The 13665-nt window shown below is 35.5% G+C and overlaps 1 protein-coding gene across 6 annotated transcripts; it reads right to left on the minus strand.

Annotated features, from left to right (window-relative positions):
* Positions 1 to 211: 211 nt before the first annotated feature.
* LOC106627251 (coiled-coil domain-containing protein 85) lies at positions 212 to 10036 on the minus strand. Of its 6 annotated transcripts, none has more exons than XM_036370070.2 (5): positions 9955 to 10036; positions 4209 to 5707; positions 1977 to 2165; positions 1682 to 1918; positions 212 to 892 (listed from the first exon to the last, which is right to left on the minus strand). In XM_036370070.2, exons 2-5 carry the CDS (start codon positions 5607 to 5609, stop codon positions 455 to 457), a joined length of 2265 nt encoding a protein of 754 aa, XP_036225963.2. In that variant the 5' UTR covers positions 5610 to 5707; positions 9955 to 10036; the 3' UTR covers positions 212 to 454. The 6 variants fall into 6 exon arrangements, with proteins under 6 accessions (XP_036225963.2, XP_036225964.2, XP_014102789.2 ...); XM_036370071.2 differs by having other exon boundaries at positions 9943 to 10025; XM_014247314.3 differs by having other exon boundaries at positions 9869 to 9993.
* Between the last annotated feature and the right edge of the window lie 3629 nt (positions 10037 to 13665).

The following is a 13665-nucleotide window of genomic DNA, read 5'->3' on the forward strand; positions in this document are numbered from 1 at the left end:
ATCATTTTGTATTGCAGCTATATTATATAGTAGTAGAGATATACCGGCGATATCGACACAGGAGCAGCTTCTTGGAGAGAAAAGGACGTGTGCAAACTTTCAGCTCTAAATCTCAAAAACTGAGCTACTAAACTTCGTGCCAAACTGTGTATACCCTGTTCAGGGCATCAATACATATTAATTAAAAACCGTTACCAATTATTTGCATCTTTAAAAAAAAACACGCTTTATTATTTCATAATATATGTACGTACATTTGTATGTTTGTATATAAATAATGTATGTAATAAGTTGTGATGTATGAGAGTTCTCTATCAAACCCTTCCAGGACAATAGCATATGCTTTATACTTTTGTAGATGTGTATGTGCATGTGAATATTAGTGAATCATTTAATGATTGAAATTGGCAATATTTTCTTCTACTTCTTCATCTTACTTTTTCTGTTAACATTATTACATACTACTCGACACGTTCGGCACATTACTTTCGAGTTTACGCCACACTACATTACACATTTCACGCACCAAAGCCTTTTCGCCGTCATCCATTTGGTCTCTTGAGTTCTCAATGAGTCCACTGAGACGATCTCGTTCCAATTGCTCGCGTACCTCGAGTACTTGGAGAGCACGCACTACAGCTTCGGGTCGACTCGATATCGGATCGATTAGTGGATTTTGTGCTGGTTGTTGTTGCGACTGTTGCTGTTGTTGTTGTTGATGTTGCTGTGTTTGCGATGTTGGTGCTTGCGTTTGGTTATGCTGTGTCGCTAGAATGTTGGATGTCGGTGTTGTTGTACCAACACGTTCCTCTTCCAATTGTCGTATGCGTCGTTCCAACGAGCGTACGTATTGGACGGTCTGATCACTTAGCGTTGTACGTAGCGTTGCTTCCTAAAAGCGGAAGGATATCAAACAAATTGAAAATAAGTTTTTTTTTATATACACATATATAATCACGCCAACCGATAAACTAAAACAAGAAAAAAATGTCACTTCGCTGGCGCCGAATCTCACAAATAAAATTTTTTTCATATAAGGACTTGATTTTGATAGTACAGTTTATATGAGAGCTATATGCTATAACGGTACGATCTGAATAATTTGTACGGACATTTTACTGTTGGCTTGGGCAACAATCCATGCCAAATTTAGTGACAATATCTCGTTAAATAAAAAAGTTTTCTATATAAGATCTAGTTTTTGAGTTGAGTTTGAGGAGAAAAGAACGTGTACAAAAAAAAAATCAAAATATATCTCAAAAACTGAGGGACTAGTTCGCGTATACACAGGCAGACAGACAGACATCGCTAAATCGAACCAGCTCGTCACGCTGATCATTTATATATATCCTTTATAGGGTCTTCGACGTTTTTTTCTGGGTATAAAAATGTAAATTAGGTTAGTGGTTCCACAGTTTTAGAGATACACAGTGCCGGATAGCCAATTGACCCGATTTTGAAATATAATTTGTATTTAGTCATGAAAAATATACAACTTTTCAAGTCCTAATATTTTCAGCGATATTTCCAACCATATAATTTGAAGCAAAAATTATTAAAAATTTGTATAAAACACACCTAAAGGATAAGGTATGTTAAGCATCTTTCCAAAATCTCTATATTAACAATTTCCTTTCAAAAAAAAGAAAAAGTTCCAATATTGTTCAAATGCTGTACTTACGGGCATTTGGCGCTCATAGTTCCTTAACGCCGATAATGTTTCTTCTGCATTTGTGCTCGAACTACTGCCATCACCATCATCCCGTAACGGATTGCGTACCGAGCTGCCACAATTGGCACAGAGTGCATTCGCCGCAATATGTGTGCGTTCCTCGTCCAAGTACAGGCACAACTCTTTCAGTTCCAGATTATCGGTAATTAGTTCTTGTTGTTTGTCGTCGAGTTGTCGTAGCTTGTGCTTTACAAGAAATCATTATATAAGTATTTAGACCATAATAATGAGATCATTACACTACCTGATATGCTGCCACCTCCTGTCTCATCACACTGGCTGTATATCTGCCAAAACGCTGCCATTCTCGTGCAAGCTTCCGGCCCTTTTGACGATCGTCATCTAGAAAGCAACACAAGTCGCGCAATTCCTGATTGTCATCGAGTAAACGTTGATTCTGTTCCTTTAAGACGCGTAGTTCGTTAATGAGACCCTGGTCGGTTGAAAGTAAAAAATATTTTAAAAACAAGTAAGGAAGGGCTAAGTTCGGATGTAACCGAACATTTTATACTCTCGCAAAGTCAAATAGTATACTCGTTTGAGATTTCTTTGTGGATTGGCTGATATTTTCGGTAGAAGGTCAACTATAGGCACTGGGGTCCACATATTTAGTACTTAGGGGCTTAAACAGTTTTGGTTCGATTTAGACAATTTTTGGCCACAAGGTGGCATACTTTAATCGCATTATTCACGCAAAGTTTTATCCCGATACAGTCATTGTTGCCTGATTTGCATAGTGGAAAGTGAAATAATCAGATGGAATTTAAAATGGTGTTATATGGAAAGTAGGCGTGGTTGTAGTCCGATTTCGCCCATTTTTGCACTGTGACATAGAAACATGAAAAGAACGTTATGCACCGAATTTGGTTGAAATCGGTTAAGCAGATCTCAAGATATGGGTTTTCACCTAAAAGTGGGCTGTGCCACGCCCACTGTCTAATTTTGAACGCGGTTCCTATAAAGTCATCTCATACCATCCCAGAGATAAAATTTAATGACTCTGGCGTGTTTAGTGCTTGATTTATCGCGCTTTTAGTAGTTTTTAACAGTACCGTTATATGGGGAGTGGGCGGAGTTGCCACCCGATTTCAACTATTTTCACACCGTCAATAGAAGTGCTAAAAATATTTGCTTCCAGTGAATTTTGTTATTATAGCATTAGCGGTTTAGGAGATATGCACATTAAACCTATTAGAGGCGGGACCACGCCCACTTTTTTAAAAAAAGTTTTAACTGCAGATGCCCCTCCGTAATGTGATCCTGTGTACCAAATAACAGTCTTGTATCTTATTGCGGAGCTTAGTTATGGCAAGTTATTTGTTTTTGATTAATGGCGTTTTGTAGGCGTGGCAGTGGTCCGATTACGCCCATCTGCAATACCAACCGTCTCACGGTACCATGAAACATGTCTACCAAGTTTCATAAAGATATCTCAATTTTTACTCAAGTCAGAGCTTGCACGGACGGACGGACAGACGGACAGACGGACGGACAGACGGACGGACAGACGGACGGACGGACAGACAGTCACCCGGATTTCAACTCGTCTCTTCATCCTGATCATTTATATATATATAACCCTATATCTAACTCGATTAGTTTTAGGTGATACAAACAACCGTTAGGTGAACAAAACTATTATACTCTGTAGCAACAGGTTGCGAGAGTATAATAAGGGAAGTATTATATATATGGTATATATTAATATATATAATATAAATGTAGATATAAATATAGTTCGGTTTTTTGATAAGTTAGGGTTTGCGGATCTTCTATTTTTAAACGCTACTATAGCTTTGATATTATTGATACCTCCTCTTTACTCTTCTTTAAATCCATATTGTGAAACATTTATCAGTGAATCTAAAACTTTGCTTGGTTGATACAATATATCAATAAGCCTTTTTTATAGTATTTAAATAATTCGTATTTGCTTTAGGTAATAAAATTGCTAAAGCAGCGGTCAAACTCTGCGCAGTCCTTAAACATTTTTAGTACTGTCGGAAATGGCATTGAAAAATAACCTTAACCCGGTAGTTCGTTTAATGGTATTGAAGAGGGCTTCCCCTTTATTTTGGATATCAAAAAAAGTTGACAAAGTTAATGTAAATTTTCCAAGCAGCAGAACTGTAGTTTTCGGGTAGGAGGCTGACGTATCCTGACATTTTTGAAACAATTAGCCTAAAGAACTAGACTGATACTGTTACTACTTTGATAACCCACCCAGATTATGTTCACTAAAGGCCGAGTCATGTGGTCGATTTTAAAGAGAATATACACTTTTTCCATAATTTTGGATTTGTCCGCGGTCGGGACGCAAATCAACGAGTCTCTGAGCACTCATATAGTATATGAGAACGCGATATACTTGTAACAACAACAAGTTTTTGGTACAGACCACGGACTAAGATTGTCGAGTTTTAAGTAGTAATTCTTAACTAACAACAAAATAATCGATTTTTCAACGAATATTTACCTGCAATTGCCGATTCTGTTCGGCGGTAAGACGAGTGGTGCCTGTCGGCACAGCAGCGGCACTGGAGGTGATCGAAGCATTTGGTGATGGATGGTCCTGATCACTTTTACGCACAAACTTAAGCATATCTTGTTGATGCTGTTGTTGTTGTTGTTGCTGCTGTTCCGCTTGTTGTTGCCGATACTGCTGTTGGTGTTGTTGCGTATTATAGAAATATTGCGGATTCGTGGCACCACCAGCAAGCCGCGCAGTTTGACGCTGTGCAAGCGATGTCGGTTGCGTTGGCAAGTAACGAGCGCTGCCACCGTTTAATTTCAGCGAGTCCGGTATATAGACAGGCGACAATTGTGGTATGTCTGGCGGATATTTAAGATTGAAATGCGTAGTATCGAAATTCGCGGACGCAAGCTGTTTGTTGGCGCCCGTCGCCGACTGTCGCTGACCGAAGTTCTCAGCACTCTCCGCTCCGCCGCTGCGCAGTGTGTTTATGTGCTTCAATATGCCCGCCTGGTTGCCAGCCGGTTGGGGTGGTGGTTGATAGCGTGGCGGTATGGAATGTGCTGGCGCCTTTAAATGATTGGCAGCTTTCAACGCCTGCAGATTGTAGGCGTTTCGTTGCTGCTGTAAAGTGATACCGTTAATAGTAGACGAAGTGCCTTCAAGCTCGCCACTCAAATGTTTCGAAACTGTTTGCTGCTGTTGTTGTTGGCTGTGATGGTGTGGTTGGTGCTGTGGGTGGTGTTGGTGTTGCTGGTGATGGTTATGGTTGTGAGGACGCTTATCCTTTGCGCTATTCAAGGATTTTGGGTGTGATTGTTGTTGCTGCGCGTCCGATGAAATGCCAACAGTTGTTGTTCCAGTTGTCGTCGGCTCGGCCGTGTGCTGTTGCTGTTGCTGCGGTGGGTGATGTTGGTGTACAGTGGCGATGGTCTGTAGCTGGTGTGAAGGTAATGTGGCACCGTTTGAGTATTTTGTAATTGGGTTGGCTGATGGCAATACCGATGAGTTTGTCGTCACGCTTTGCTGTTGCTGCTGTTGGAGTGAGCGTTGCGCCAAGGTTTGCACAGCACTGGGAGCTGGCAGCGAGCGCCGGGTTTGTGGTGCTTGTAATTTACTCGAAATCGTAGCAGAAAATTGCTGTTGTGTTATTTTGTCACAGTCGTTGTTATTATTCGATTTCGGGTTATTATGGGAGATGGCGTTGTTATTATTATTGTTGTTTGTTGTGGTGTTGACACCAGTTGACAATGTGTGAGACGACGCTTCTAACGTTTTTGTTTTGTTTGTACTTAAAAACTTTTCACTCAGTTTGTTTATATTGTTATTACTATTATTGTTATTATTGTTGTTGTTGTTGTTGTTGTTAGTAATACCAGACATTTTATTAGACGTCTTAGTCATTGCTTAAGGCATTTGCCGTTTGTTTATGCTGTAGTTGGGTATTGTTGACCCCAAAGTCTACCAATGGTCCTCCTTGACCTTAGACATTTTTAAGTAGTCTACAAATTTAAAAGGAGAAATAATTGAGATTGATTTTAATTATACCATTAATATTTTTTTTTTATTGCTGATTATTACTTGTTGAGGGTGTTTTTTTTTTTAGAAAAAAGTAAATTTATTTTCCATCGAGAGAGAGTTTTAGTGTTAAAGTGCCGAGTCGGAGCCGAAACATTTTTTTCAGGTTTAAATTTTTTTTTTACTTCCAATATGAATGCAATTTTATTTTAAAATCCATTAGTTATTCGCAGGAAACTTGAGTACAAATTAATGGCACTACAACTAACTGTAAATGGCAATATTTGATCATCGAAATGTCAGCTAAAAATGTTACAGCATATTGGAGATGGCATTTGAAAAATCCCTCACTTCTTGTAAAAATTATTGACTTTAAGTTGAGTAGTAGAGAACAGGTTGTGTAAAAAATCCTTAAAGCAGGCTTCTCTCCTACATGTATTACCATCCAGTAAACATACATAGTTTCATACATTTGAGAATAATTAATTTCTTAAATATTTATCAAATGTTCTTCTCAAAGCTTTAAAATTAAAAAATATGTTATATAATATTAAAAAAAGTTCTACTAACATAGCTGATGAGCTTAACCTATTCTCTTAACTGAGAACGAGTCGATGTTCTCGTTTTGCATGCTAGCACTGGACTTTTGCACCTTGCGCGAGCTCAGTAAGCGTTGGTTAGCAACCAGCAATTGTGCGGCTGCGAGTTGCTTCTAACCTACGGTAGAGCCGAAGTGGTCTATAGAATTAGTTGACCAGCAAGGTTCATCACGCCGCAAAAAAAGGAGTTCTTATTGGACGCAGTCTTATCTGTACATTTCCTATGAGCCTAAAACTTTTGAAAGAGGCGAGGGGGAACGATCTAAACACTTCCACCTTCACTGTCCAACTTTCGCAAGACTAAATTTAAAGTATCTCCAAAGTCATACTTTCCCCGAACCAGGCGAATTCATATTAGCCACCTTAACTAAATTTTGGCACGCTCAAAGGCCTTTGTCGATATGCGAGGGCCTTTGCATACTTAGGAGTTCTGAGCATCCTCTGAGGACTGACCTTTTTTGTTGTCCAAATGGCACCATTCGTGACTTCAGATTTTTCGTATTGTGATTTTTGAAAATAAGTTTCTGTTAACTCTACGAAGAATTTCTTTATATTTCTTTATTAAGATTCTGCGATTTAGAATTCCAATAAACAGAAATTGTTATAGAAACCTTGTAAGAAACGTACTGGGCATTCCGTACGAAGTCCCTAATCACCCCAAATAGTGCTAAGAGAGGTGTCTCAGTAGCTGTTATTTCTTCATTTAGGAAGGTAATGTTTTTTTTTTGTGTTTTAGTAAATTGGTATAAATTCTCAAATTTCCTAAATCCTAAAATTTTGAGTTCATCTGTGCGAAAGAGTGTAATTTTTTTAATCAAGAGGTAATTATTTGCTCCACGCATAACGTAACGACCGTATAGGTCTCACTTACACACAATTCAAAATAAAAGTGTTTAACGATAATTTTTTTATGCTTCACGCTTAGCGATCAGAATAAGTATCAAGACAAATGTTTAGTACAAATGATTACTAAAACTTTTGAAATCGTCTACAAATTTTGGAATATTTAAATGTGCTTGCGCATATTCATATAAGCGTTGATATATTTATATATATTTATGTGTGTTGAAATAAAAATTCATGTGAAATTGGCGTCTAAGCAAATACCATCCAAAGCGTTACTTTTCACTTCATGCCATTCATGAGAGGCAAAGAATTTCAACAAAGCGTAAATGAGAAGGCAATAAAATAGAGATAAATAAACGAAATTTAAGTGTTACGTATACACAAGCTATGCTTCTTTATAACCCAGATTGGTAGTGAAGACGCGAAAAATTCTAAAATTTACATAAGAAAGTTGAAGAAATGTTAGAGATGGTTTAGAACCATGGAAACATAATATTGAACACTTCTTGTGATTTTTTTAATTTTTTAGTTCTTTGATTTTCGCTAAAAAAATAAAAAGTGCCGAAGAAATTCCGCATACAAATACTTAAGATGGATTAATTCTTCATACACTATTTTTATATTATTGTCGAGTGTGTAGTTGACTATGGACCGATTATAAAGCGGCCATAATAACATTGTGCCTGAAATGTTGTTTTTCGAGCATCATTACACAAATAATAAAAATTATAACTGGTTTTTCTAAAGAAATGTATTTCCTAAAATCTATTACTTTTTCGATATTTTCTTAAGGACTTCATTAGTCGCATAATATGAAGATAGATATCACTGAAGCGAAAATAATTTTATTTTCGGAATGCGTCTTAATATCGTTTGAAAATCGATTATTGTACAATTTTAATCCTCTTTTCGACCTTTTTCACTTGCAGTTTAATATATCATATGATCAAATTTGACCCGGACTGGTAGATTGGCGAATAGGGCTCGAAAAATTAGCCGAAATCGAAAAAACCCAAATTCGATGAAGGCACTGAAGGTCATCTCAGCCGAGGCCTCTAACAAGTGGATTAAGCGTTGGCATAATTATATTGGCTCAGGAGTATATTTTGAAGGCGATACTAAGAACTGAATTAAAATACGTGAATATATACACAGTTTTTTTTCAGTCCGTAGTTGTCTTTGTACTATATCATAAGATACTTTCTCAACACTTAACCCAAAACTAAATAAAAACCAAATAGTTTTATTTTTATGTGGAGAAAGTAAAAGAGATGTCACCGAGCATAAAATCTATTTAATATGATTTTGTCAATATGCGCAACATAATTATATTTGCTAAGCCGGAATATATCTTAGGCCTACATACCGATCTATGCACCTTTCTACATATTTAGACATGTAATTATGGGGCTACCTACATAAATGGTATGTATCAGTATCAAAAGGAAAAGTGTTACACTTCAGCGATCGTCTGCTAGAGTTGTCGCACAACTTTGAGGCGGTATAGACGCGCCTACATATAATCCATATGTATATATGTATGTATGTATGACATATGTATATGATATGTCATTAGATTTACGTTGGCGATAAAAACGTTTCAGATTTACCGCCAAGTTGCTGCTTTCTACGCATACATTAACATATATACATATGTATGTGTCAGTATATATTATATTTTTATTCATGAAGGGAGTATGAATATTGTTATTGCTTATGAATTTAATTGAAAAAAATAACACTTTTGTTATATAAAAACAATTGTCGTGTGCATATCTCATGCTATTAATTTCTAACATCCTTTTCTGGTTTTACCGAATCGGGGTCACTTATTGCTTGCGCTGAACTTGAGTGGCGCACAAGTCAATTAGATTTAACTCTTCGAGATTAAACTCAGTTTAAGATTTCTTCAAAAACTGTAGGCACTAACTATGCAAGAGTTTCACACACATTTTTTGCTGAAATTGAATTGGAATTTGGAGAAATATCAACTTATTCGGCTGTACGATCACTGAGACACATTTAGAGGGCTTCCCTGGCCCAGTAGCGTTCAACAAGTCGGATATTTCATTTTCTGTGGGTTTGCTTTCACAGCACTTTACACAATTCTTGCTTAATTTTTTAAGAAAATCGAACAAATTGCACTTATTTGTTTATAAAATAAAGAAATCATACCATTTCCTCAATTACAAACTAGCATTTTATGCATTTTCACTTCACTCAACTTGCAGTTACACTAAACACCAATTTTTATAAGCAGATGCTTGACATCTTTTACCTACTAAGTGAATACAAGTGCATCCAATGGTAAATGTATCTAACTAACTATGTATCTGCGACACAAAACGCACAAATAGCAGATTCACAGATCTCACTCTCTTGCTAGCACGCTCTTTCAGCCTCAAACTCACGCACGATCGGCAACTTTGCAACAATCGAATTTGTATTGCGACAATTTTACTTCCCACACTCACACATACATATGAACAGGCATACAACGGCGGCTTAATGAAATGCTTATAGGAATGTTGTGTTTTGTTTTTGTTTGTGTTTTTTTTTTTGCTTTGGCTTTTTGCTCTCGCGCAGTGGGTCTCTCTTAAAAATTGCTTCCGGTTTTTATTTTCTCCTGCGTATACGCAAACAAATGTAGCCAATTGTAGTCACATCAAAAACATGTAATTTAAATACAAATTCAATTACTTTCATGTAATTTAAGCACTTTGTTATATATTTGAAGTATTCTTTAGCGTTTTATTTAATATTTTTTAATTTACTTGAAAAATTACCACTGAAAATATCTACAAAGATCGTCCAATTGAACACTGAGAGCAAATCAACAAATTTAATTCGAACATATACATTTCTACTATGCCGTGCTACCAGCCGGCTTGAAAATGTAATTTAAGGTACATACTTGTGCCTTTTCACAGGTCTAATAGAATTCATGCTGTATATTTCGCACAATCAATTAAATATTTATACTCGCTTAATCAACAAGTTGATAAGATTAACTAAATGGAAGAGAGTCATCACACTTTATTCATGACTTTAAGCATTTCGCAGTATAGACAGCGTACTACTTTTCATATACAACACTGTTAAGAGACAAGATCACTGTGGTGTTGCCATATTTGTATCGAATTTTAGTTCATTTTATTTATTAATTTTTTATAATGAATGAAAATCAAATAAATTTCGCCAAAAACCAATAAAATTTCAATAATTGTAGACATATGTGCATATATATCTTGTTATTTAATTTTTAACATTTCCTTTATTATGTTAGACTAACTAATAAATTAACACAAAACAAGAAACAATCTTAACTTTGGCTGCACCGAACTATAATACTCTGCCAGGTGTATTTTTTCTAGCATAAAAGGGTATAAAAAAGGTTATCTGGATTTTGAGCGGTCAGTTTGTATGGCAACTATATGTCTCTGCTATATGGTTTAGTGATCCGATCTGAACAAGAGTTTCGAAGATTATAAGGTTGCTTTAGACAATAAATGAGCTGTGCCAAATTTCGTGAAGATATCTTGTTATAAAAAGGTTTTCCATACGAGGACTCGATTTCGATCGGTCGGTTTGTATGTCAGCTATATGCTATAGTGGTTGACAAATGAGCAGCTCTTTGGGGAGAAAAGGACATGAACAAAATATTAGATCGATATCTCAAAAACTGAAGGACTAGTTCGCGTATATACAGAGAGATGGACATGGTTAAATGGACTCAGCTTATTATTTATATATATGTTTATTTTATATGGTCCCTGACGTTTCCCTGTACAGGGTATAATATTCACGAATAATCGAAAAAATTACTGTAATACAATAAAATCATATTAAATACCATTTTAGAAGTTGTCACGGGTCACATAGGTATCTCTTAAGCTTCATCACCCAAGGCACTACAAGTAGTTGTTGTGTTTATTTCAATGTGAAAAAATATCTTCTTCAATTCATCATGTTCATTACGAATCATACTGAAATTGGCTTATTGCAAACAAAGTTCATCACAGCATAATTGTGAATTCTTAAGCCAAACCTTATTTATATGTTACTAAGAAATTTGTCAGCAATCAATTGATGATTGCAGTGAATTGTTGGAGAAAAAAATTTGTAAAACATTGTTACAGAGCACCGGGCCCACTGAGATCCCCGAACCAGGGAGGAATTTGTCACTGCATCAATCTTTCGCAGTTATTCGATCATAGGTCGCGAAAAAGTTATTTTTCCTAAAATACGTAAAGTATGTTGTAGAAAATAATATGGCCCAAAAGTAGTCTGTACTGTTCTATATACTGGATCAATCGAATCAAAGTCCAAAGTTTACAAACTATATAGTTGGATTATAGTTTATTATAGTTAGAACTAATAAAATTATTTAAAAAGACCTTAACTTCATGAGATACAAATTTTTCCACCAGGGACTGCAGAAGATAAATATCAAAGAAGAAGTTTTACATGAGATACAAGTTAATTGTTACGTATTGTATGATAAATAAATCCGTTCAGACGCTTATTATGCTCTCAACTCGTCGTAGTTAACGGGGTTGATTCCACAGACTTGATGCAACTCACTTGTACAGCTTCTAAATAGGTCATTTTGTTTCAAGAATAATAACTAATAATAATTTAGAATCAAAAATGACATAAAATATACAATATTTATGCATATAGAAGTACTGTTAAACATATAGAAAGTTAAGGCGGAACTAAAATATTCTTTCCGTTTTGTTAATCATTTTTTTGTCATCATAGGTTTGACAATTGAAGGTTTTATAATTTTTATAAACTGACTGAGAAAGAACGTTATGCATTCTCTCATTTAATCTCTCATCTATCTAGATGATATGTTATTGTATTCTCTCATTTGATCTCTCATCTACCTCAGAGCTCGGTGCATTCCTTTTAAAAATATTACAGCTGCTGGTATGACGAGAAACTGTACATTCTTAGGGAAATCTTTGTTACGGTAAATAGAGGATTAGGAAAATTCCAGAAGATTCTCGAAGGACCTATAACATATGCATAACTGTGGGTAATTTCAAAAGTCACTGAAGGTGTACTTTCAAAGGTCTGAAGTTTTATTGTACGTTAGCAAAGTTAAGTAAATTCTTCATGTCAACCTGCTTTGAAAAGGAAAGCCAATTGAACAGTTATCATGCTCTTGATTACAGCAAATTCCGCATTTGCATAACGCTGCTTAATTTCAATGAGGAATGACTTATATGATTACAAATATAAAAAGAAGAAATCATCAATTAGTTAAGCAGAAATGAGAGTTTGACACAATTTTTATTGAAATGAACTTGGAATGTTTTCGCTAATAAATTCTTGGATAATAGAAATGCAAAATACTCACTGAATTTCTATTGTGCAAACAATCAATTTGCGCAATTATTAATTGGCATTCGCCTTTGCTAAAATTCATAAGCGATAAATAATAATAACAACATAAGATTATTGGCGTATAGATAGATACAACTGCCTTTGAATTAGTATTTGTAAAGAGAGCATGTACACTTTATGTAACAACCGCAGATAACTGTAGATGCACACATCATATACGTACCTACACACTAACGGTCATTAAAACGTAACAATCTATATTAGATTAATAAGATAGCTCCTCAACACTATTTTATATATGTATATTATATTAATACATGGGTGTCGTCTGAAGTCCTGCTAAGGAATTGTATAAGTAATGTAGTACTTAATGGATTGATAAGTAGATTTCTTAGAACTTGCCTTTTAACTAAAGTTGATTCTGAATCGACGGATATAACCAAGTCCAATTCGGATGTACTGGACCTAACATTTTTTGCTGCACTCACTGCTAACTTGTCAATTGCTTATCGAACGCTGCGAAGCCAATATCGTTTCATCATCAGCAGATTTTGTTCTTGTTTCCCGAGAAATATAGATTTAGTTTGAACGCCAGTTTATACTAGTTATCAGCTGTTGTTTGAAATAATAATGCAATTAATAGTAACTAATTATGATACTTATTTAATCTTATTGTACTATATATTATACTTATAACCACATAAGTACAATATATATTTGTATTATAAGATTTATTTGTGTCGATTTGTACCTAATATTTTGGTGACTGAAAACTTTAAGCTACAAGAAGGAAGCTATGAATTTTGAAAATACTCATCCGCTGAACTAATTTACATAGTAAAACACCATTGTGATTGTATTCATAGTGTGGTTTAACATAATGGGGAATCTCATGAGCTCTTATCAGTTTGAACTTGTTAGTAAGTTCAAAATGGATTGATAATTTCATTAGATAGTCTAAACACACACGCGCCAAACTGCAACACGCCACAGACGCATTTTTTCTGATTTCATATAGATAATTGTTATAAAGGCGAAAAGGCAGCCAATTTCCTGGCCATGACTGATATTGAGGTGCAGGTAAGGTCAAATATATTTTAGTAAGTTAACGTCGCCTTAGTTGCTGATGCTTATGTACGATC

Source organism: Bactrocera oleae, chromosome 4, assembly GCF_042242935.1.
Source record: "Bactrocera oleae isolate idBacOlea1 chromosome 4, idBacOlea1, whole genome shotgun sequence".
NCBI classification, from domain to species: domain Eukaryota; kingdom Metazoa; phylum Arthropoda; class Insecta; order Diptera; family Tephritidae; genus Bactrocera; species Bactrocera oleae.

What these genes read in the sequence shown, in the direction of transcription:
- LOC106627251 (XM_036370070.2), bottom strand. Translation starts at nt 5,609, where the DNA reads ATGACTAAGACGTCTAATAAAATGTCTGGTATTACTAACAACAACAAC. An exon ending in AGGAGGTGGCAGCATATCAG is followed by an intron (nt 1,919 to 1,976) that starts GTAGTGTAATGA and finishes TTTCTTGTAAAG; the next exon opens with CACAAGCTACGACAACTCGA. An exon ending in ACTATGAGCGCCAAATGCCC is followed by an intron (nt 893 to 1,681) that starts GTAAGTACAGCA and finishes TTCCGCTTTTAG; the next exon opens with GAAGCAACGCTACGTACAAC.